The sequence below is a fragment of the Tursiops truncatus genome, chromosome 5 (assembly GCF_011762595.2).
Source record: "Tursiops truncatus isolate mTurTru1 chromosome 5, mTurTru1.mat.Y, whole genome shotgun sequence".
Classification (NCBI taxonomy): domain Eukaryota; kingdom Metazoa; phylum Chordata; class Mammalia; order Artiodactyla; family Delphinidae; genus Tursiops; species Tursiops truncatus.
In genome coordinates this window covers 30,242,337-30,267,856 of record NC_047038.1, presented here as the reverse complement: position 1 = coordinate 30,267,856, position 25,520 = coordinate 30,242,337, and the positions used below count along the sequence as shown (strand labels likewise).

Below are 25,520 nucleotides of genomic sequence, written 5' to 3'. Positions count from 1 at the left end.
GTTTTTGGCAGGGCATCTGGATAGAGGGTAGTGTATTTACTTAGATGGTAAAGACAGAGGAATAGTTCTGGGAATAGGAATCGAATTGGCCATATTAAGTTAGAATGCCTAATAGACATCCAAGTGGAGATGTATAGTAGACATCAGTTGATCAGCATTTGGTGGTCAGGTATGGAGAAATAATGTACCAATTTATATTCCTAGCAAAAGTGTCTTTGCCTACTTTTCCATATTACTAAATATGTCAAGTATTTTATAAGCAAAAATATTACATTATTTTCATAATTATTAGTTATTTGTGTTTCTTTACTGAAATCCCTGTTCATATTCTTTCACCATTATGCTATTCAGGTTCTTCTAGTTTATAACATTTTTGTCTAATAATATATTGCAGTTTTTTCCCCCAGCTTGACACTTGTTTTTAATTTTAATGTTTTTTTCTCAATTGGAGAAATGTTTAAATTTATAGAGTCATATTATAATTTCTTTTGTTTTTACCTTTGTATCTTTTTTTTTTTTTTTTTGCGGTACATGGGCCTCTCACTGTTGTGGCCTCTCCCGTTGCGGAGCACAGGCTCCAGACGCGCAGGCTCAGCGGCCATGGCTCATGGGCCCAGCCGCTCCGCGGCATGTGGGATCTTCCCGGACCAGGGCACGAACCCGTGTCCCCTGCATCGGCAGGCGGACTCTCAACCACTGCGCCACTAGGGAAGCCCATTTACCTTTGTATCTTTTAAAAGCCTTTTCAACCTTAAGATTAGGGGAAAATTCCCTCTTTCTATATTTTTTTACTTTGGTGAATTCACTTTTTTGCATCTTTTAAGGTTTTGTTTTGGTACATAATGTAAATCATAAATCTCATTTCTCCCCCCCATATATATTCAATAGTTAGCTCTAATTTCACTGACATTTATTAAATAATCTATCTTTCCTCATTGATTAAATATTCCACCCTTATTTTGTATCCTAAATTCTTAAATTTAAATTCTTATATTCTAAATTCTTATCTTAAACTTGGGTCTGTTTGAGGTTTTCTATTATGCACTGTTACTGATCCATGTAATCATTTTTGTCTCCTCCTTTACAGCTCTACTGAAAACTGAAAGAATCTCTAGTATTACCCAGTTTTGGTTTTTTTCCCTTAGGATCATCAGCTTCAGTTACTGTCAACAGTTTGTTATACTTGTTTGACCTATCCTCTACACACATACACACACACATACACACACACACACACAGACACACACACACACACACACACACACACACCTACCTTTTCTTACTGAGGGCTTTAAAGCTAATCCTGGTCAAGGGGAGGCAGGGAGATGGAAAAGATAATTTCTTGCAAACCACAATACCACTATCGTATCCAACAAAATTAACAATTATTTCTAAATGTTGTTTAAAATTCAGTCCATATTCAGATTTGCCCGACTGTTTCGGTATTGCTCTTCTGTAGTTGGTTTGTTCAAATCAGGAGCTAAGCAAGACTTACTAATTGCATTTGCTTATGTCTCTTAATTCTCTTTTTAATTTAAAAACAAAGCTCCACCCCCATTTTTTATGCCTTTGAACCTTTGAAAAACCTGGGTCTCTTGTCCTGTAGAATGTTCCACATTCTGAATTTGGCTGATTGCTTCTTGTGGTATCATTTAACTCGTTCCTCTGTTCCATTTTCTATGTATTAGAAATTAGATCTAATGGCTCAATTATAGTCAGGTATATTACTTCATTTATTTATTTCCCTAAGCCAAAATACAATATATTTTGGTTCTGTGTACATCATAATAATACTTGGTTGTCTCACTTTTAGTGGTGTTACGATTGATTAGTGGGTTCATATGGTGACAACCTGATCTTTTCATTGTGAGGTTCCTCATTATGCTTTCACCCAGTGGCTTTATCATCTATTGATATCTGTTTATCGTCTATTCCAGATGACCATTACCTGTATCATTTATTTCCATATGGATTGTAAAATAGTGATTTTCCTGACTTTATCATTTTGCACTGATTAGCTGGAATTCTGCAGTACAGTCACATAATGGAGTGCTCGATAACTACAAAAAAGAATGTGGAAAAATCTCTATATACAGACATAGAGTTATTGCCAGGACTTTTTTTTTTTAGGTGAAAAAAGGGGTCATATTTAGAGCAGTGTATATATTAGTTTATATTTGTAGATGCAGACAATGGAAGATTAATAAAAATAGTTACTTGGGGGGGATCAAGAGTGAAACAAGATATCTCTGAATCATTGTAAAGTTTTGACATTAGAATTAGGTAAATTTTGTTTACTCAAAAAGATTATTAAGTGGAAAAAAGATGAAAAGCAATCCTTAAAAATTAAAATCAAACAAAAACAAGCAAACCAGTTTATCAAGTTGGATACATTCTGATACAGAAAAAAAAGTATTGTTCTAACTAATCTTAAAACTCAGTATTTTGTATGTTCTCAATGGGAAATAATCCAAGGACAAAAAGAACTACAAAGAAATCTTTAATAACTTTACATTTATAATAATATTAGTGTTGTCATTTTGGAACTATTTTAATATATTGTAGGATAAAACAAATAAGTAAGGCTGTTACCATTAGGAATCAAGATTTTCAGCAAAAGAGAAGAGAGATGCAGGCATAAAATCAAAAAAGTTAAATTAAAACACCATCATCTTAAATTTGAATTGGAAATGTCAATGTGAACTGATTATTCTTTTTCTTCTATTTAAAAATGTATTATGTTTTCTATCTCTACGTATTGTAGAAGTCTGGAAGTAATAAACACTAGCAGTGAGCACCCTTATTATCCAGATTATGGTCTCTAGATACCATCCTTACTTAAAAGGAACCAAGAATCCTTTTTGGATAAATGATTAATTTGGAGTCTGAAGGAGGAATGGTACAAAATGTCATGCCAGAAAGCAAGGAAGCTAACAAAGGCAATGGGTTCATATCAAAAGGACACTGGGGTCAGCTTTAAGGGGATCTCACTGGCCAAAAATTGGGCAGTTTGGCCATCAAAGTGAATAGTAACTAATTTGTTAAGTCACTTTGAGTTAATAAAAGGCATGAATTCAGAATAATACTAAAAATATAAAGGAAAGCAAAAAATAAGCAAAGCAGAACTCATTGAACATCATTGTCATTTCTATGGCATCAGCTCATTCTGAAAATTGAAAAAACTTTAAAAACAAGCATTTACCCTGCTTTTCCAGTAAGAAAGATATTCAGAGAAACCAAATTCTTGGTGTTGAAAAAAGCGTTATTTAAATTTTGTTGTGGAGTTGAATCATGCAAATAAGGTTTAAATTTATTCAGCATTTTTGCTTTGAGTTTTTTCAAGAGTGCTTTAAACTGAGCTGTCCTAATAAGTTATTTTACTGTTACAAAGCCAGATTTAAATTTTTTTTTAGCTTCTTGCTTTTCTGTATGTTAACATCCTATATATAGGATAATAAATTTTATTCATGTTTGTTAACATTGTTCTTTTGTTTTGCTTTGAATTGCCTTTTCAGCAGTATCCTGGTATGAACCAGCTGTCCTCCAGTCTGGGAGGTTTGAGTCTTCAGAGTTCTTCACAACCAGAAAGTTTGAGACCTGTAAACCTTACTCAGGAGAGAAATATTTTACCCATGACTCCTGTTTGGGCTCCTGTACCTAACCTGAATTTAGACCTCAAAAAATTAAACTGTAGCCCAGAGTAAGTATTTAATTTATAACCTTTAGTAAGTAAAACCTTGTCAAAAGCATTGTGTGACTTTCAAAAATAGTAAAAGTACTATGGTATTAATTCCTTGATTGGAAGTTTTGTTAATGTGAACTCTTGTAAATTAGTTTGTATAGAAATTCTAGACGTAAAATTCAATTTAGGTCATTGGATCCTGTCCCCATCTCTGTCGCCATCCAATCTCATTCCCTATCATCTAATGCTAGGAAAATTTTTTTGTATTTTAGTGAAGTGTTTTAGGAACCCAAATCTAACTATATTTTTTTTCTTAATTTTCTTTTTCCTCACTTTTCACCAGTAGTAACTTCTGATGTCTTTTAAATAAGGTGAAATCTTTAAAATTTTATGCACTTCAGTCTCTGCTTGAAAAGGATACAAACGTCATTTGTGTAATCCCAAGAACAGGTTTAGATAAATAATTTTTCTCTGAATTTTCTTTTCCCACTCAGTGTAGAATGAGAAGACCATTGCCCCCAGGCATATTTGTCCAGCCTGAATTTAGATTTGGATTTTCTTTATTGAATATTTCCTCACCTTATGGAGAAGTTTAGCTGGCAGCCTCCATCTGGTGGCCACAAACCCCTGGTGTATCGTCTGGGTGGATGAGCTCTGTTACTTACCTCATAGTGCCCCCAAAACCAAAAGTTCACTGTTATTACCTGCTTTCCTTTCTTCTGTCTCCTAAGAATAGGATATTCCTCTGCACCCAGACATCCTCCTGCTTGTGGAATCTCTCCTCAAAAAGTAAACTATGATTCACAGACAACATTCACAAACAACTCTGATTCACAACAACATCACAGACAACATTTCTTCCTTGCATTAGGATTAGTGTTCTTTAGAGACTATATATATATATATATATATATATATATATATATACACACACACACACACACACACACACATATATTCTTTTTTTAAAGGCAGTAGTTTTCTAGCTTTTAAAAAAACTAAGTTCCTCTTTTATTCAACCAAAGTCTTATATAGATTTCCAATACAGGAAACAGAAAATGGAGGTGCTTCAAGGGTTCCACCTCTTCTACCACACCCTACCACCAGCACCCCCATCAGTGCCGAAGACAGTGCCAAGATCATTTCTATAAAAATGTATAATCATTGATTCTAGATTGAAAGTAGCTGCCTGTCCTTCTGAATGTAACTTGCCATCAGGTCGATAAGTATGTGGATTATGGCCTTGTAATATGAATGGTTAGGCATCCCCCAAGTAGGTAAATAGAGTCTATGTATATGTGTAAGAGATCATATAGGTAGGGAATGGTGTCTGTGTTTCTACTCAGTTATGTGTTTCCTGTGAAAATATCTCTTATCCAAACAACAAAGCAGAGTAATAGGCTTTAGAGTATAGGCTTTAGAGTTTGACAGACCTAGGTTCATACCATGGTTCCACTGATAAGTAGCTGTGAAGCTGCCAATTACTCAACTTCTCACACCTCAGTATTGTCAACTGTAAAACAGGAATAATAATTGTGCCTACATGTTAACCTCAATCATTCAATATCTACTGAACGCCTTCTAAATAAAGTGCCAGGCACTGTTTCTAGGTGCTGGGAATGAAGCAGTAAACAAAACAAAGTTCTCAATCTCATACAACCAATATCCTATTAGGGAAGACACATTGTGAACAGTCAGACCAATGGGTGTATAATGTAAATGTAATTTCAGAGAATAACTATGAAGTAGGGAGTAGTAAGGGTGCAGGGTGACTATTTTTAATTGAGGAGTCGGGATGGGTTTTCCCAAGGAGTTATTAACATTTGAATAGAGATCTGAATGAAATGAGAGAGCAGGATGTGACTCTGGAAAAAGAGTGTGCCAAGCTGCGTGAACAGCAAATGCAGAAGTCCTGAAGCCAGAACCAACTTGGCATGTTCACGGAACATCACCAGCGTGGAGTCAACCCGTAACTGGATATCTCTACATACTGTCAAGCACTCCTTAAAATTCCTGTCACGGTTTCCAGTTCCTATGCTTCTTATCTCTTTGGTTGCTCCTTTATTGATTCTGTGTCTACTGACCTTAAGTTACTTACTCTATGAGAGGAATAGTGCTAGGGTGACACAAGGACAAAATGATCTCTAATCTCAAATGGAGAAGATAAAGAAAGTACACAGCCAACTAAAGCAGATCAGACTAATTGATAACACAGAAGCATAAGTAGATCTCAGAGCACAGAGGAAGAAGTCTTTCTTCCTGACTTGCGATCAAGGGTGAGGATGGTTTCACAAGAAGCTATAACTTTGATGAGTTTCATAGAAAGATTAGGAGTTCAGCAGATGAAGAATGACAGCAAAGCAAGAACAGCATCATGAAAGCTGTACCTTTTCACTCATGTTTTCTGCTCCCTCCTGTTCATGCCCTGATAGTCATGATGGAGTTACTCTTTGTTCCTGAATGTGTTGTACTTTTTCACCATGAAAATGTTGAGTCCTTAATTTAGGCCTTTTGACATATAAATTACATATATGCCCATTTAAAGTAATCAGGACCCTCCTAATTATAGTTATGTAATATACCCAAATGATTTTCATGTATGCCCTTAAATGTTTAGTTACCTACAACTATCTACGTCAATATTGTTTTTTATCTCTGATAGCTAACGTGGTCTCTGTTGTTTATATCTTTGCAGTTCATTTCGGTGTACTTTGACAAATATCCCACAGACACAGGCTTTACTGAATAAAGCTAAGCTTCCCTTAGGATTGTTGTTACATCCCTTCAGAGACTTAACGGTAAAGTAACATATTTTAAAATATTAGTGGGTACTGACCTGTGTACTTATGTGCGAGGTATTCAGATTGTATATTGTCTTAGAATTTTTTTCATTTTCTTTCATTTGAAGTTAGAATTAATCATTTCTATCAATTTCAATACAGCAAACATTTTCTGTCACCTGCTTTGTGACAGGCCTTAAACTAAGCACTGGTAAATACAAAGATAATTAAGTCACTGATGTTGCCCCTAAGAAATTCTTATCTAACAGGGGACAAAGATATCCCAAATAATTACAGTGCAAATAATTACAGTGCAGGAAAACTAATACATGTAACTAATCAAATTCTATGAAGTAACTTAGGTGGTGAATATAGTATTGGAAGGGATTTCCTCTGGGTACAGTAGCAGACTTTTCTACAAGTAATGAGATCTAAGCTGGATTTTGAAAGGTTAGTAGTTTTAGAAGTTGGAAAGGGCGTAGAGCATAGATAAACTTTAGGAGTTCTTTTTTAAACATAAAGGAAACACCAGCAATGATATGCATTTAGGGAGGAAAACCGTATGATTGTTCCCAACTGTATTAATCAAATAACCTTTGTAATAATAAAGTTTAAATGCTTCAAGTCTATTGAATTAAAACATTACTTTTTAAAGTTTCCACAGTAAAGTTTACTTTACCTAGCTTGCTGGATTTTTACACATACTTCTGGTATTTCATTGCAGATATGTTGAATTTAAATTAAAATATCTGAACTTCAGAAATAACGTTTATCCAGATACATTCTATTTATACTTTAAGTTGCATTTCTCCCTCACACATTTTTATGACTGTGGTTTTCTGCATTCATCGCTACTGAGTTTCTTTTACTCTCATTCAACCAAAAAATATTTATTGACTATCATGCTGGGTGCTGAGGATACAGAGGTCATTGCTTCCTCGTGGAGCTTTCTTTCCTACTAGGATGTATAGAAAGGAGCAAAGTGAATAGAAAATAAAATAATTATAATATGCAATAAGTACCTTGAATTTAGATTTTCTTTATTGAATATTTCCTCACCTTATGGAGAAGTTTAGCTGGCAGCCTCCATCTGGTGGCCACAAACCCCTGGTGTATCGTCTGGGTGGATGAGCTCTGTTACTTATCTCATTAGTGCCCCCAAAACCAAAAGTTCTCTGTTATTACCTGCTTTCCTTTCTTCTGTCTCCTAAAAATAGGATATTCCTCTGCACCCAGACATCCTTGAAATTATTCATTCAGTAAATACTATTTGATCACCTGTAATAAAATTGCAACCTTTATCGCGAAACCAATATAGTTAATTTCCCATATACATAGGTGAAATTTTTTTTTTTTTTTGGCTGCATTGGGTCTTTGTTGCTGCGCGCGGGCTTTCTCTAGTTGCAGCGACCGGGGGCTACTTTTCGTTGCAGTGCGCGGGCTTCTCATTCTTCTCATTGCAATGGCTTCTCTTGTTATGGAGCATGGTCTCTAGGCACATGGGCTTTAGAGCGCAGGCTCAGTAGTTGTGGCGCATGGGCTTAGTTGCTCCGTGGCATGTGGGATCTTCCCGGACCAGGGTTCGAATCCATGTCCCCTGCATTAGCAGGCAGATTCTTAACCACTGCGCCACCGGGGAAGTCCCCGAAAATTTTTGTCTAAATACATATTCCATATGTGATACCTTCTGGAAGTATATACACTAAATTGGCAGCAGTGACTTCCTCTGGAATGTAGAATTCTGGATAATTTTTTATTTTCTTATTTTCAGTTAAACATGTTTCCTGATTTTTTTCACAAATGATATGTAGTTATATAATAAAAATTATTTTTGTGAAAAAAATTAAGTACAAAAATAAATGTTTGTGTATGGATAGGGAGGAAAAAAGCCAGAAGGAAATATACTAAAATGTTATCAGGGGTTAATTCAGGGAGATAGAATAATATGTATCATATTTTCTATATTTCTTATATTGAATAGAAAGTTCCTTTCCCAAACTAAACATAAAGAGATGTATAGTGTTTGAGGCACATTGTGTTTGGTTTCTCGTGGCCACAGTCCCCAACAGGACTGTGTGGCTGTCTAACAAGCAGTGTCTTGAGAGTCTGTTACCAGGTGCAGGCAAGCAGCAAAGACAAAGGCATTTTTATATGGTGCATGTTTCTTTCTCACTCTTGTTCCTTGAGTTCAGCTGATAGCTGAGGTTATTCTATTTTCTTGGCCAACCAGGCTTTTCTTGTCTGCCAGTAACTTTCATTACATTTGGTTTGACTTTATTTTAGTGTTATTTTATAGTTTGCGACAGAAGAGGGAGAAAACTTGATAGCTGCTTGTGTTGCTCAGTGCACCACTGGGTTTTATTAAAATGTTTCAATTTCAAAACACAAGTGTGGTTTCTGTTCTGTGTATGGAGCAGAGCAGTGTGTGGTCCATTTTCCTCTGGAGTGCTTTTTCTGCTACAACAGCTTTATTTTATTTCCTAGCAATTACCAGTGATAACATCCAATACCATTGTGAGGTGCCGATCTTGTCGAACATATATCAACCCTTTTGTATCCTTCATTGATCAACGTAGATGGAAATGCAATTTGTGCTATAGAGTTAATGATGGTGAGTTTCAGATTCTTAAAATAAGTGTGTTTTATATTTTAAACATTTTGACATTTTTGCCATTATCTGGTCTCTCTCTCCTCATTGCTTTAAAAACTTCCATGCCACTTTTAATGGAGAGAATACAGGCTAGGGACACTTCGTTTTGGCTGGCCAAGGGAATAATTGATAATGAGGAGAGTGACAGGGAGGGGAAAGTAAAAAGAATTCGTAAAACCAGCAGTGAAGGCCATGCAGATGAGATCATGCAGACTAATTATGCTTGACCCTGACAAGTTAAGGTTGTCTTCTGTTTGTACATTTGGTTCATTCAGCTCAGTGTGGATCTCTGCCAGTATGTGTGAACACATGTGTGCGTGTGTATCTGTTGTCCCCTTTAGTCATTCTTAGGTCCTCTTCGTATAATTGCTTTCGAATCTGTGTTTCTGTCTGATTGCTTTTCCATGTCATGTGATATAAGAAATAGGACACAAGCCTAAGAAGCAAGATTACTTGTATCCTGGTTTTCTCATCAGATTTCAGTAAATAAGTTTTTTATCCTTCCGGTTTATTTTTTTAAAGAGGGCTTAAGGCATTAGTTTTTATCATTAGATCTTCACAGAACTGTTGTAAACCTCATAAATATTGATGATAGAGGAGTTTATTTCTCGGCATGTATATGTGTTACTAAATTTGTACTGGATTCCTAATCTTATCTAGTTCCTGAAGAATTTATGTATAATCCCCTTACCCGATCTTATGGAGAGCCTCATAAACGGCCAGAAGTTCAGAATTCAACCGTGGAGTTCATTGCGTCTTCAGATTATATGGTAACTATTCAGTGTTAAAATTAGTCGTGGGATGCAATTGTATTGGTCATTTGTAATTTGCTGTTAAGTGAATTTTTGTCTAAATTTTGAAATTGTCCATAGTATGAATTTTTTGAAATAGTGCTGAAAGTTTATACTTAATAAATAGAAAGCTCTTTGTAAAGATTACTTGGTCTCCTAGAAGAATGCAGTTATATCACTAAGAAACATCGGTAATGTTTCATGATGAGCACTAGCATCTACAATTTGTTGTCATTTTGATTTGATTACTTGCATGGAATGAATATAAATATTCTTTTTACCATTTTCCTTAAACAGAAAAACTCGTGTTTTTGCCAAAAACTGCCATTTTCACGCTCTTAAAGATACCACCATCTTACTGGTTCACCCAGTACAGATATCAAGATAAATGGATATTAACTTGCATCTGACTTTTCTCTTTCCACTTCATCATAAAATTCTACCTGTTTTTTAATTATACTGATTCTTCAGATCTCATTCTTCTTTTCCGCTTACAAAAACAAATTCTTCGCCTAAGTTCTGCTCATTTCTTTATTATTTCTACTCATTTAAAATATCTGTATAATAACTTGCATTTCTTCTGTGTCCTCACTTCCAATCTTTGTTGTCTGCATAAATGTAAAATGTTGCTAGTGGGAAAAGGTGAATAGGGACAGCTAATGTGTATGAAGTTCCTGGTGCTTGACCCATTTCCTTCTTTATTTCTGTGATTTTTTTTATGATCCTTTGTGTCCAATTTCGCATCTGCCCAACTACTGTTTTCTCGTCTATTTCCATATTAATATATTTTCCATTTTAACTCATGGTCACTTTTACTCTCAGCTTCTTCTTCACAACTTATTATATTCCCAACTCTGTTCTGGCTCCTTAGGAATCAGTCTAATTGAAGTGGTGAAGTAAGAAGTAATCTTTAATTTTTAGCATATGACCTATATGATTCTTGATTGGCATATCTTCCTTTTTTTTTTTTTCCGAATACACTCAGTAAATATCCAGTAGTAGTTGTGATATAAAAAGAATAAATTATACCTACTAAATACGTTACATTATTTCTATTCCTTTCAGCTTCGTCCACCTCAACCAGCAGTTTACTTGTTTGTTTTAGATGTGTCTCATAATGCAGTGGAAGCTGGATATTTGACAATTTTGTGCCAGTCACTGTTAGAAAATCTAGACAAGTAAGAATTTTTTTTACTCATTTTGTGTGTGTGTGTGTGTGTGTGGTATGTGTGCGTGTATGAAGTGTTTATTAGCAATTTATGGGGTTGGTTTTTATTAAGTTCGATTTCATTCATTTGTCACTAAAAGAGTACGTCCTGGCTACTTTAGAATAAAGATCCTGCTACTTAGATTATTATGATTTATGACTTGATATCTGATTCTTAAAACCATAAAAGTTTTAATACTTGGTAAGGAATTTAGATCTCATCTAACTATCTCTCTGACTTAGCAGATCCGAGCACTGGGACTCAGAAAATTCAACTTAGCCAGGGTATCAAGAGAGAAATGAGAGAAATCTAGCTGTAATTTATGCCTGAGCAAGGAGTTTTTCATAAGATAGTTTAAAATGTGCTAATGAGAGAATGAGCCAAATAAAGGGAAGGAGGGAATTGATTTTGTGCTGAATATTTCAGGAAACCAGAAACTGAACAGGCACATTAGTAAGGAGCTTTATTGTGGAAGTGGAAACAGAGTATGGCATAGGGTGCTTATACTTGGCTTTAATTCCTATCTGTGTGTCTACCAGTATTAGTCATGAAGGAGACCCGTAAATAACTTAAAAAATGAACCTTCCAAATCTCTGGAAAACAAAGTTGTTTATACATTTCTCTTTCTACTCCAACACTCATAAGAAATATGACTTAAGATTGTTAGTAAGAGTAGTTTCCTATTGCAGTGATTCTTGACAAGTGTAGAGGTGTAGGGGTGGTTATGTATGAATATTTTGTCAGAAGTACTAGGTTATTCCAAAAGGTTCTTTTCCCCCATCTTCCATTTGAGTTTGAGAGTCCTTGCTCTACTGAGTGCTAGCTGTTGCCACCATAATTGCATATCACTGATCTTGGCCTGTGAATAAACTGATAACATTGAGACATTCAAGATTAAAAACATCCATAGACATTAAATGATTTGCTTTTAGATTCTGTTAGTAACTTGGAGTTCTCATATTTTTATCCTTGATTGAAGCATTTGCCCTTTTTTAAGTCTCAAGTGCTTAATTCGGACATAACTTCAGCATTGTGTGGCAATGGAAGACCCTCTGCAAAGAAATAGTTTTGTTTTTTTGGTTTTTTTTGCGGTACGCGGGCCTCTCACTGCTGTGGTCTCTCCCGTTGCGGAGCACAGGCTCCGGACGCGCAGGCCCAGCGGCCATGGCTCACAGGCCCAGCCGCTCCGCGGCATGTGGGATCCTCCCGGACCGGGGCATGAACCCGTGTCCCCTGCATCGGCAGGCGGACTCCCAACCACTGCGCCACCAGGGAAGCCCCAAGAAACAGTTTTTAAGACTGAAGAGTTAGCTTGCTGGAAAAGTATATGAGAATATAGCCCTAGAAATAGGAGCCAGTCCAACAAAGATGAGCGACTGCAAATTCAGTGGACTATGCAAAGCCAAAAAGATAAAATTGGGAATGAAAAATAGTTTTTAAAATTATCATTTCTTTCTTTAGGCTTCCTGGAGATTCACGAACAAGAATAGGATTCATGACCTTTGATAGCACTATTCATTTCTACAATTTACAAGAAGGATTATCACAGCCTCAGATGTTGATTGTATCTGATATAGATGGTAAGCAGTGAATAAAATAAAACTGTTTATTAATAAAACAGAATTTTGGAATTAAGCCTACTTTATTTTACAGTACATCTTGTTGTAATGCTATATGGATAATTTAGCCTACTTTGGTATTTGTTTTAAAATAACTGTTTTCCTGGAAAATACTTGATTCTAAGTTTTTTATACCCATGTGTGTGTACTTATACATGCTCGAGCACACACACACATATAATACATACAGTGTATATATATATTTAATAAAGCAATATTATGGTACCCGTTAACATGTATGGCCTTAGAAAAACTAAGATTTTTCAATTCAAAATTCTTTTGGCTTATTTATCATTTGGTTAAAATATATGTTTTCCCTATAGATGTTTTTCTACCTACACCGGATAGCTTACTTGTGAATCTGTATGAAAGTAAAGAGGTGAGATTGATTTTTTTCTTAAAGTATTTCTCTTACTTCAACTGATTACTAAAATGCTGAACATGTGTTTACTTGGTGTATATTAACATTGCAGTAGACAATGTAGGTAGATATCTGTTGACTACTCACTTTACAGTCCTCCAAAATGCAGTGGCACATACTATACTCTGGAATGTTTTAAAGAATAATATTGCTTTGCCTTCTCAGTAATTCAATTTTTAATCTTTGTTTTCCCAGCTGATAAAAGACTTATTGAATGCATTACCAAATATGTTCACCAATACAAGAGAAACACACAGTGCCCTGGGTCCTGCGCTCCAGGCTGCCTTTAAATTAATGTCTCCAACAGGTGGCCGTGTGTCTGTATTTCAGACACAGTTACCTTCCTTGGGGGCAGGACTTCTGCAGTCCAGAGAAGATCCTAATCAGAGATCAAGCACAAAGGTATTTTATATTAGTTTCTCTGTCATATTTAAGATCGTGTCTTCTACCTCTATAGACTGTGTAATTGTTTGTTATTCTATTTTTCTACTTCATTGATAGTAAAAAAAAAAAAAGAAAGAAAATTGGTTTTCTTTTTAGAGAGTTTAATTCAATTATTGTTTTGTTTTTGTGTTGCAGTGTGTTCTTTTTATTACTTTGTTTACAAGTCATAGAAATTTAGAATTATCTACTCTAACCCTTTCATGTTACAAATGGGGAAACAGATTAAATGGTCTTGCCAAAAGTTATTAAGTATTTTATGGTAAAGATGTGACTTGATTTTCTGACTCCACTGCTCTTTTCTATTTCACAAGTGATAATACTTACTAAATCTGAGATATTATAATTTAACATGCACATACTAACAAACTTTTTTATTATAAAGGTAATATAAATCATTGTATAAAACTTGGAAAGTGGAAACAAATATAAGTCAATTATCTCACTGTCAGGATAATAGCATTTAGTTATACAAATACAAATAAGCATAACTGGGTATCATACATTATTCTATATTTTTTAAATGACTTTTTTCATTGAAGGGTACATAGCATTTTCTGAGGTCCCTAAAAATTCTCCTGAAAAAAATGTTTTTTAGTAAATGTGAAAAACTTGATTTAATTAATTGCCTGCTAGCTGTTGAATAGTTGTCGCCAGTGTTTTCACTATTAAAAAAAAAGAATATGAGGCTGAATATTACTAGGGTTTTACATGAAGATTTGGTCAGGGTATTTTAATCCCTATTTCAAATAATAAATGAACTGGGACAATGATTTTTGTTCTGTGCATAAGTTTTGTCTGACCTCAACTTATATATGTATGAAAATGCCATTACAACTAGTTATGAGTATGAATTAAACACGTTTAATAGTGTTATAAATCTTTAGCCACGTATTCGTTTTTTCCATAAGATAAATTCCTAGAAGTGAAATAATTGGATCAATGAGTATAAACTGTATTTAAATTACTATTGTATTCTACTTACTGGGGGTTTTATCAACCTGTACTCTTAAGGACTCATCTTCTAGCCACCATTAAGTATTGTTGCTTTTTTATTCTTTACCAATTTGCTAAAGAAGAATAGCACTATATTGTAATCCATTACAAAATACTGAGGTGTTTTGAACAGAGCAAAGTGTTTACTGATTCTTTGATACAGTTTTAGGGGTTTTTTTCTCATTTAACTTCCAGAAATGTTCTCTATCTGCCTGGGACTCAAAAGCTTAAGTATCTCCTCTGTTTTAAACTCTGATATAATAGTCATACACTATAGTTAAGAAGATTGAAACATTTTGTTGTGCAATGTAGCATAGTAATTAAGAACTTGGAGCCCGGCTCTTGCATTCTTAACTCTTCTCCGGTGCCACCTCCTCAGCTCAAGTGTCCTCATACCAACAGGAAAAACTTCCCTTAATCTGTTATTCTCTCATGTTGTTATGTAACAGTATACGTACAGTAATGGGTAACAGCACTCACTCTGGAGCCAGACTTCTTGGGTTTATTATATTCCAGCATCTACCACTGAATGACAATGTAATTGGTCGAGTTACATAATCATTTTTTTGGCCTCAGTTCTCTCATCTGTAAAATGTTGGTAACTCTATGAGATATATGTTATTATGAGGGTTAAATAATTTATATAAACATCTGTGCTGGCACATAAGTGCTTTATAAATGTTAGCGATTGTTATTATCCTCATAGGAAATTTGTGCCAACTACCCAGACATTTTAAAAACTCCTTAGTCTGATAGGGGGACAGAGGATATCCTCTTCCTTATTTTAACAGACAGAAATATATGCATAATTCAAGGTTTCTAGCTCTTACTTTATGACCTGTTGACTTAGGTTGTACAGCATCTTGGCCCTGCAACTGATTTTTATAAGAAACTTGCTTTAGATTGCTCAGGGCAGCAGACTGCAGTGGATCTGTTCCTTTTAAGTTCACAGTACTCTGATCTCGCTTCTCTAGGTAAGGAGATATCATTGTGTTTATCTGTTTACATAAACATTTTTAGCATATAATTAAATCTAAACTCTTTACTAAGAGTTCTCAATAGTTTGGGGAGAAAGATGTGAATTAGATAATGTCTATGAAAATTACCCGTAAACTTTAAAGCACTATACACATATAAAATGCTATTGTGGGTTGTTGTTGTTTTTTTCAAATACAATTCCTTTACCATTCTGCTCAACAGTAAATTCATTATATATTTTACAAATGTTTGTGTATCTCAGATATATATATTATCCCCATTTTGACCACTTTAGTTTTATTTCACTACGAGTTAGATTTCTTCATAATACAGAATGTGCACTGCTATTGGACAAGTAGAATATTATTGTTTCTGTAGCTAATACTTATATTTCTCTCTAAAGCTTGCATGTCCAAGTATTCTGCAGGGTGCATCTATTATTACCCATCTTTCCACTATACTCACAATCCTTCACAAGCAGAAAAGTTACAAAAAGATCTAAAACGATATCTCACAAGAAAAATTGGATTTGAAGCTGTTATGAGAATAAGGTGTACTAAAGGTATGAAATTATATAAATTATACTTTATATTATATACTTTTGTCAAAATTAATAAGCATTCATATACTGATGACCTTTGACTACCTATAATGATCATAAAGGATTTTCTGCTTGATCCAGTTAGCTATACCCTGTTTTAAATATAGTTATTAAATAATTGCCCAATTTTTTAAGCAATTTGAATAAGTGGGCAAAGGTAATGTTTTGCTTTATTAGAAAGAACCCAAGAGAAAGTCCACATTGGAGGTGATTTCAGAAGAATTTGAGGAATAGGGAAGATCTTAAGTGAAAATCGTCAGATTAATAATCTTTGCCTTCCTAATCATTCAAATGGTCTTCAATTTACATTATCTCTTTTATGTGAATGTTTGCTGGAGGGATTCTCATCCCTTATTTTAATTCTTAAGTAAGTTGTATAGTAACCTTCATTTGTTTAATTTTGTACGTTACGTCTTTTTTGTCTGACTTCAAATTACCTATAGGAAAATATTACAAGATCGTCAGTACAAGTTAAATGTGTAGCCTCCTTTCATATAACCTGCATTGGTGTTTTTGAATTGATATTTTAGAACCTCCACCAACAATCCAATACTACTCCCCAGTTATCCTTTTGATTCAAAATCAGAGATATTTTTTATTTTAAAAAGTAGCTTTAGGGCTTCCCTTGTGGCACAGTGGTTGGGAGTCTGCCTGCCGATGCAGGGGACACGGGTTTGTGCCCCGGTCCAGGAGGATCCCACATGCCGTGGAGCGGCTGGGCCCGTGAGCCATGGCCGCTGAGCCTGCGCGTCCGGAGCGCTCCGCAGCGGGAGAGGCCACAGCAGTGAGAGGCCCGCATACCGCAATTAAAAAAAAAAAAAAAAAGTAGCTTTAGCCTGAGGTAAAGATACTAATGTTACCTCCTCTTTTATAACAAGTTTTCTCTTCTGTAGGTCTTTCCATGCACACTTTTCATGGAAACTTCTTTGTCCGTTCCACTGATTTGTTATCCCTCGCCAACATCAATCCTGATGCTGGATTTGCAGTACAGCTGTCAATTGAAGAAAGTTTGACGGATACTTCCTTAGTGTGCTTTCAGACAGCCCTGTTATATACATCAAGCAAGGGTAATGTTAACAGAAATGAAATATAACCTGCAACAGTAATTCTCCCCTCCTTTCACGTGCTGGGAGAATAGGGAGAAAGAATGAACACCAGTGGGAAGTAATGGAATTTATATTAGTTAATCAAATATATGTTCCATTCTTTTTTTAATATTCATTTTTGAATCTTTAAAGATATCTTTTTTGACTTGTGGAAGATTCGTATTCTCAGGATCATGCTATTATAATAACTCATACTAAATCTACCTGTGTCATCCTGAGCATTATTTCTTTCCCCATAACATAAGAAATTCTGCACGGCACTTCAGGCCTACATTTGTTATTTCATAGTCTAAGTTTTCTGATATTTTATTATGTTGCGTATAATTTAGAGTGAGTGATATTAAGATAAAACCAGAACCTAATGTTCGACTATATAAAAAATATATGTTCATAGTCTTTGTTCAGATTTGGAGAATGTTTAATTTTCTTTAAAACATCTTTATTGTAAAACTTTGTTTTTGTGTTTCAAAATCAAAATTAAATGGTTATTTAATACAGTCAAAACAATAGCTTGAATAATATTTTGACCTGTCTGCTTTCTTTCTTTCTTGGTCTAATGTATTTTGCAATGACATGGATCCATCCTTTCATTAGGTGAGCGGAGAATTAGAGTGCACACACTTTGCTTGCCAGTGGTCAGTTCGCTAGCAGATGTATACGCAGGGGCTGATGTACAAGCTTCCATCTGCCTCCTGGCAAACATGGGTGAGTAAAAAAGTGAAGCAACAGGTGAAATATATTTTCCTGTCCTAAAAACTGAAACCTGGGCATTTTTTTTACCCTAGAAATCCCTTATTTAAAAAGTATATGTTTTGGGCTTCCCTGGTGGCGCAGTGGTTGAGAGCCCGCCTGCCGTTGCAGGGGACACGGGTTCATGCCCCAGTCCAGGAAGATCCCACATGCCGCAGAGTGGCTAGGCCCGTGAGCCATGGCCTCTGAGCCTGCGTGTCCGGAGCCTGTGCTCCGCAACGGGAGAGGCCACAACAGTGCGAGGCCCGCATAACGCAAAAAAAAAAAAAAAAAAAGTATATGTTTTACATTTTCATTTGCAACAGTGTGAATTGGACTGTTCTTATATTTCTTATTAATTCTTTAGTTTAAAAATTATGTGTGGGATTCATAATCACTAATAACTGGTAACAACTCAAATGTTTTTCAAATGGTGAATGCATGAACAAATTATGGTACATCCGTATAATGGAATATAACTCGGCAATAAAAAGGAATTAACTGCTGATATGTGAATGGGTGTGACTCTCAAAGGCATTATGCTAAGTGAAAGAAGCTAGACTCAAAAGACTACATACATATGATTCCATTTATATGACATTCTGGAAAAGTGAGAATTACGGGAATGAAGAATAGATAGTGATTATCAGGGTTGGTAGCAGGGGGAGGATTTCACTACAAAGGGGCAGCCACAGGGGATACTTTTAGAATGATGGATCTTGATTGTGGCAGTGATTACATGGCTATGCATTTGACATACATATATGACACTCTGAAAAGTAAATGTTACTATATGTAAGTTTAAAAACTCCTTTGGAGAATTAGTATAACACAGTGTTTTGTTTTTAATGAATTTACCTTTTAGATGAATGTAGAGGTAAAATGAACCTTGTTATTTTCCACGTATTCCTGGAGAGAGATAAACATTATTACTCATTTTGGGAAAAAGTTTAATAACATTTACTAAGTATCCCAATATTTTAATTATCATTTTTTTATCCTACATTTCAAATTAATTATACTGTAACTATTTTTCAATAATTGTTTTATTTTTAATATTTGGGCATTTGTATCTCTGTTTTACTAAAATATGTACCTGGAGGAAAATAAGTTCCACACTGATATCTGGCTCTTCATTGTCTATATTTAGGGAACCTGTGTTTAGTTTGCCCTCTTTTTTTGTTGACCAAGGAATGCTTTGACAGAGAAGATATTAGAGGATCGTAAGGGATAATTCAGGTTGCAGAACTTGCACTGTTTATGCAGAAAAGAGCGATGCTTTATACACGTGACTTCTGTTTGAGTAATGAAAAGATACCCAGAGCTTTCTCAGAAGCAGATGGATGGTATATCTTCTCTAATATCAATAGCAATTAAGTGTTTTTAGACTTAAAAAGATTAAAACAAAAAGGTCCAAAACAATCTAGATTTGTTCTGATTGTCAGATTTATTCAGATTTAGTTCCAAAATTGTCTAATGAGCAGATTTTTTTTTTTTTTAATGGCTGCACTGCATGGCATATACATGATCTTAGCTACCCAGCCAGAGGTTGAACCCACACCCCCTGCAGTGGAAGGCTTAACCACTGGACTGCTGGGGAAGTGCCCAGATGCTTTTAAATTGAGGGAGCAAGTGAAATGTATTTTTCTAACCTAAAAATGGAATTTTTGTTGCTTTCTTAAATATTGCATGTAAATTGTATCTCATAGTATTCATTGGCATCTAATGATTAAATTCTTTTTCATTTTGGTTGCTTTATAGCTGTGGATCGATCAATTTCATCAAGTCTATCAGATGCAAGAGATGCCTTAGTGAACGCTGTGGTGGATTCATTATCTGCATACGGCTCAACTGTCTCAAATTTACAGCACTCTGGGTTGATAGCACCCAGCTCCCTCAAGTTGTTTCCTCTCTATGTTTTGGCCCTTCTCAAGCAGGTAGTTCTCTATATACTGTTAGATTTTATAAAGTCTTTTGAAATTCTTGATACATACGTGAAAAATGAAACCTAGGTTTTCTGAGGGATTTTAAATATTTGATTAGCCAATTATACAGCTTAGCATTGGAAAAGTTTTCAACAGGAAAAGGTGAGTGGGAAATGATGGTATACAAATACATGATGAGTCTCATACAGCCATATGCTCTCAGTCTAACATGTGGGAGCAGCTTGAATAATGGTGTGCGTATAGCGCACTCGTAGTGTGTGCTCCTGGAAAGAGACTTGACTGTTCATGGAACATCTTCCCAAGTCTTAGGCACCACAATAGGTGTTATATATACATCATCTTATTTAATCCTTACAGCAGCCTAGAGAGGTGAGTAGTATTTTCCCTGTTTTTCTTATGATGACAGTATAGCTTTGAGAAGCTGAGTTACTTGCTCACATACCTACCTATTGAATGTCAGAGCTGAAAATTGAATCCAGGCCTGTCTGCTTTGAAGGCTGCGCTTTTTCCATGACTGACGGTATATATTTGTTTTAATATTTGTCCACTATATTTATGTTTTACTGAAAAATGTGTATTGTTTTTCCATGTAGAAAGCATTTAGAACTGGTACAAGCACACGCCTGGATGATCGTGTATATGCCATGTGTCAGATAAAGTGTCAGCCACTTGTTCATCTAATGAAAATGATTCATCCCAACCTATACAGGATAGACAGACTGACAGATGAGGTATGATTTTTTTTTCAATGTGTTTGAAACTTTTTAATTTAAATTTATTTGGGTGTCTTGATTCTACAGCTAAGGTAGTAATGTATTATTAACAATTTCTTCCATCTGTTTTTCCCCTGTGGTAATAATACATTAAATAAGGACACTAACTATGGATTTGATTGGACAATATGACTGTTAGATACTGTCATAGTTACAGAGTTTTCAAAAATAGTTTCATATGGGAAGTAATTCACCTTGTGGGTTTGCTTACATTTACTGCATAGGTATGCTGTAGAGTGGGCAGTTCCATCTATATTTTGAAGATATTGACTGTTTCTGATGTGATCGGAGTGAAACTTTGATTATATTATTGTAAACCAAATCTGGTATCCAACAGTATTTTTTTTTTTTTTTTTTTTTTTTTTTTTGCGGTATGCGGGCCTCTCACTGTTGTGGCCTCTCCCGCTGCGGAGCACAGGCTCCGGACGCGCAGGCCCAGCGGCCATGGCTCACGGGCCCAGCCGCTCTGCGGCATGTGGGATCCTCCCGGACCGGGACACGAACCCGTGTCCCCTGCATCGGCAGGCGGGCTCTCAACCACTGCGCCACCAGGGAAGCCCCAACAGTATTTTTAATATGCAAATATGTAATGTCATTTTTCTTCCTTGTGTTAAAATTCTGCTATTTGGAATCATCTCTGTATTTTGTTACTAGAGGAATGTAAAAAAGTCCTTTGCAGCAGATTTAGTAGTCATACTTTTAACATATCCTGATCCCAGAAGGGAAGGAAATGGACAGGTCATTTTACATATTCATGTTTTTATCTTTTAAATTTGAATACATTCAAGAGTCTTTTAATTTAAATACATCTGAGCACCTTGATTCTACAGCCAAGGTGGTAATGTATTATCAATATAGTTGGCCCTTGAACAACGAGGCAGTTAGGGGCACCAACCCCTGTGCAATTGAAAATCTGTGTTTAACTTTATAGTCAGTCCTCTGTGTCCTCTGTTCTGTATTCAACCAACTGCAGATCATGTAGTACTGTAGTATTTATTTACTTATTGAAAAGAACTGCATATAGGTGGACCCATGTAGTTCAAACCTACGTTGTTCAAAGGTCAACTGTAATTTTTTGCATCCTACAAAATTCTCAAGTGTCATTTTTCAGTACTTCATAAAGAGCTAGTGGCAGTTAGCTTCCAGCCTATAATAATAGTAATGTAAGTACATTCACATTCCATCTTTTTCTTTTCAGGGTGCAATACACGTTAACGACAGGGTGGTACCTCAGCCACCTCTTCAAAAATTGTCTGCAGAGAAACTGACACGAGATGGTGCTTTCCTTATGGACTGTGGCTCTGTAAGCACCCACTACTGACAAAAGCTTAACACTTCCAGCTGGCAAAAGGAGAAACACTTACAGGGTCCAGCTCTGTTATCACAGATCAGGCAATGAAAGGTGGATTAGGAACTCAAAGGCAGTAAATTGGTAACTGGCACAGGTGGTCAATTTATTTAAGAGGAGTAAAGAGATAAATTCCTGTCTTCAACGATTTTACCATCAAGAATCATAAAATTCAAAGGGACCTTAAGAATTTATCTAGTTTAACTTGATCCATTGTCTAAAATGCCATTAATAATTAGGAGTTCAGGAGAGATCATTGGACAGGGTGGTGGTGAAGGGTGTCAGAATGGGCAAGATGGCTTCATAAATGATTCCTTGTGAGCAGGAAAGGGATTCTGATAGCCACAGTACGGGGTGGGGCAGGAATAGGGTAGGGGTGGGAGGCATTAGTTAAAGTACAGAGACAGTAATTGAAATGATGGAACTAGTGGGTAGGAAATAGAGAAGTCAGTTATCCTGGTTGAAGCATTACATTCGTGTTGGGAAAAAGGTAAGGAAAGCAGTAAAATATATTTTATGAGAAGCCTTGACATTTAAGCAGAGAAGATATGAACCACTCTAGATTCCTGAATGTAGATTCCAAATGTGCCAGTTACAGGTTTCCTTTTTTACTTTCATGTTTGTTCGTACTTGATTTGAGTTAGTATACTTTGCCTCTTTTATGCTTGATAATTTTGAGAAAAGTAGCTATACTGGGTTTCTGATTAGGGAGTTTTAATAATTTTGTTGTTATTTTTAGGTTTTTTACATTTGGGTTGGAAAAAGCTGTGACAGTAACTTTATAGAGGATGTGCTCGGGTATCCGAATTTTGCATCAATACCACAGAAAATGGTCAGTGGATTTTGTGTACTTGTTTAAAATTTTTTTTGTGAGATAAAATTCCCATGAGTCACATTTTAACCATTTTAAAGTGTACAGTGCATTAGTTTTTAGTATATTCACAATGTTTACAACCACTTCCAGTATCTAATTTCAGAGCATTCACCTCAAAGAGAAACCTATATCCCCCAGTTATTCCTTTCTTTTTTTTTAATTTTTGAATTTTATTTTATTTATTTTTTTATACAGCAGGTTCTTATTAGTCATCAATTTTATACACATCAGTGTATAAATGTCAATCCCAATCGCCCAATTCATACCACCACCACCACCATCCCCCCACCGCTTCCCTGCTTGGTGTCCATACGATTGTTCTCTACATCCGTGTCTCAACTTCTGCCCTGCAAACCGGTTCAGCTGTACCATTTTTCTAGATTCCACCTACATGCGTTAATATACGATATTTGTTTTTCTCTTTCTGACTTACTTCACTCTGTATGACGGTCTCTAGGTCCATCCATGTCTCTACAAATGACCCAATTTCGTTCCTTCTTATGACTAATATTCCATGGTATATATGTACCACATCTTTATCCATTCGTCTGTCAATGGGAATTTAGGTTTCTTCCATAACCTGGCTATTGTAAATAGTGCTGCAATGAACATTGGAGTGCATGTGTCTTTTTGAATTATGGTTTTCTCTGGGTATATGCCCAGTAGTGGGATTGCTGAAGCATATGGTAATTCTATTTTTAGTTTTTTAAGGAACCTCCATACTGTTCTCCATAGTGGCTGGCTGTATCAATTTACATTCCCACCAACAGTGCAAGAGGGTTCCCTTTTCTCCACACCCTCTCCAGTATTTGTTGTTTGTAGATTTTCTGAAGATGCCCATTCTGACTGGTGTGAGGTGATACCTCATTGTAGTTTTGATTTGCATTTCTCTAATAATTAGTGAACTTGAGCAGCATCTCTATGTCTTCTTTGGAGAAATGTCTGTTTAGGTCTTCTGCCCATTTTTGGATTAGGTTGTTTGTTTTTTTAATATTGAGCTACATGAGCTGTTTATATATTTTGGGGATTAATCCTTTGTCTGTTGATTCACTTGCAAATATTTTCTCCTATTCTGAGGGTAGTCTTTTCACCTTGTTTATGGTTTCCTTTGCTGTGCAAAAGCTTTTAAGTTTCATTAGGTCCCATTTGTTTATTTTTGTTTTTATTTTCATTACTCTAGGAGGTGGATCAAAAAAGATCTTGCAGTGATTTATGTCAAAGAGTGTTCTTCCTATGTTTTCCACTAAGAGTTTTATAGTGTCCGGTCTTACATCTAAGTCTCTAATCCATTTTGAGTTTATTTTTGTGTATGGTGTTAGGGAGTGTTTTAATTTCATTCTTTTACATGTAGCTGTTCAGTTTTCCCAGCACCACTATTGAAGAGACTGTCTTTTCTCCATTGTATATCCTTGCCTCCTTGTCATAGATTAGTTGTCCATAGGAGCGTGGGTTTCTCTCTGGGCTTTCTATCTTGTTCCATTGATCTGTGTTTCTTTTTTTGTGCCAGTACCATATTGTCTTGATTACTGTAGCTTTGTAGTATAGTCTGAAGTCAGGGAGTCTGATTCCTCCAGCTCCATTTTTTTCCCTCAAGACTGCTTTGGCTCTTCAGGGTCTTTTGTGTCTCCATCCAAATTTTAAGATTTTTTGTTCCAGTCCCATATAAAATACAACTGGTACTTTGATAGGGATTGCATAGATTCTGTAGATTGCTTTGGGTAGTATAGTCATTTTCACAATATTGATTCTTCCAATCCAAGAACATGGTATATCTCTCCATCTGTTCGTATCATCTTTAATTTCTTTCATCAGTGTCTTAAAGTTTTCTGCGTACAGGTCTTTTGTCTCCCTAGGTAGTTTTATTCCTAGGTATTTTATTCTTTTTGTTGCAGTGGTAAATGGGAGTGTTTCCTTAATTTCTCTTTCAGATTTTTCATCATTAGTGTATAGGAATGCAAGAGATTTCTGTGCATTAATCTTGTATCCTGCAACTTTACCAAATTCATTGATTAGCTCTAGTAGTTTTCTGGTGGCATCTTTAGGATTCTCTATGTATAGTATCATGTCATCTGCAAACAGTGACAGTTTTACTTCTTCATTTCCAATTTGTATTCCTTTTATTTCTTTTTCTTCTCTGATCACAGTGGCTAGTACTTCCAAAACTATATTGAATACTAGTAGTGAGAGTGGACATCCTTGTCTTGTTCCTGATCTTAGAGGAAATGCTTTCAGTTTTTCACCATTGAGAATGATGTTTGCTGTGGGTTTGTCGTATATGGACTTTATTATGTTGAGGTAGGTTCCCTCTCTGCCCACTTTCTGAAGAGTTTTTATCATAAATGGGTGTTGAATTGTATCGAAAGCTTTTTCTGCATATGTTGAGATGATCATATGGTTTTTATTCTTCAATTTGTTAATATGGTGTATCACATTGATTGATTTATGTGTATAGAAGAATCCTTGCTTCCCTGGAATAAATCCCACTTGATCATGGTGTATGGTCCTTTTAATGTGTTGTTGGATTCTGTTTGCTAGTATTTTGTCGAGGATTTTTGCATCTATAATCATCAGTGATAT

The 25,520-nt window shown here is 35.6% G+C and overlaps 1 protein-coding gene across 5 annotated transcripts in view; it reads left to right on the top strand.

The window, feature by feature from the left end:
• The window catches only part of SEC24B (SEC24 homolog B, COPII coat complex component), a 92,567-nt gene that overhangs the window by 61,433 nt on the left and 5,614 nt on the right, over nucleotides 1-25,520 (top strand). For 3 of the 5 annotated variants that reach the window (XM_073804996.1, XM_033856787.2, XM_033856785.2), the window contains 16 exons: nucleotides 3,516-3,700; nucleotides 6,378-6,480; nucleotides 8,947-9,073; nucleotides 9,773-9,882; nucleotides 10,969-11,081; nucleotides 12,573-12,691; nucleotides 13,054-13,109; nucleotides 13,347-13,553; nucleotides 15,439-15,562; nucleotides 15,970-16,128; nucleotides 17,061-17,234; nucleotides 17,868-17,978; nucleotides 19,764-19,939; nucleotides 20,542-20,679; nucleotides 21,920-22,024; nucleotides 22,809-22,901. In XM_073804996.1, coding sequence (XP_073661097.1) covers nucleotides 3,516-3,700; nucleotides 6,378-6,480; nucleotides 8,947-9,073; nucleotides 9,773-9,882; nucleotides 10,969-11,081; nucleotides 12,573-12,691; nucleotides 13,054-13,109; nucleotides 13,347-13,553; nucleotides 15,439-15,562; nucleotides 15,970-16,128; nucleotides 17,061-17,234; nucleotides 17,868-17,978; nucleotides 19,764-19,939; nucleotides 20,542-20,679; nucleotides 21,920-22,024; nucleotides 22,809-22,901 — 2,100 coding nt within the window. The remainder of the gene's footprint in view (nucleotides 1-3,515; nucleotides 3,701-6,377; nucleotides 6,481-8,946; nucleotides 9,074-9,772; nucleotides 9,883-10,968; nucleotides 11,082-12,572; nucleotides 12,692-13,053; nucleotides 13,110-13,346; nucleotides 13,554-15,438; nucleotides 15,563-15,969; nucleotides 16,129-17,060; nucleotides 17,235-17,867; nucleotides 17,979-19,763; nucleotides 19,940-20,541; nucleotides 20,680-21,919; nucleotides 22,025-22,808; nucleotides 22,902-25,520) is intronic. The other 2 variants (XM_033856788.2, XM_033856786.2) reach the window with 1 other exon arrangement.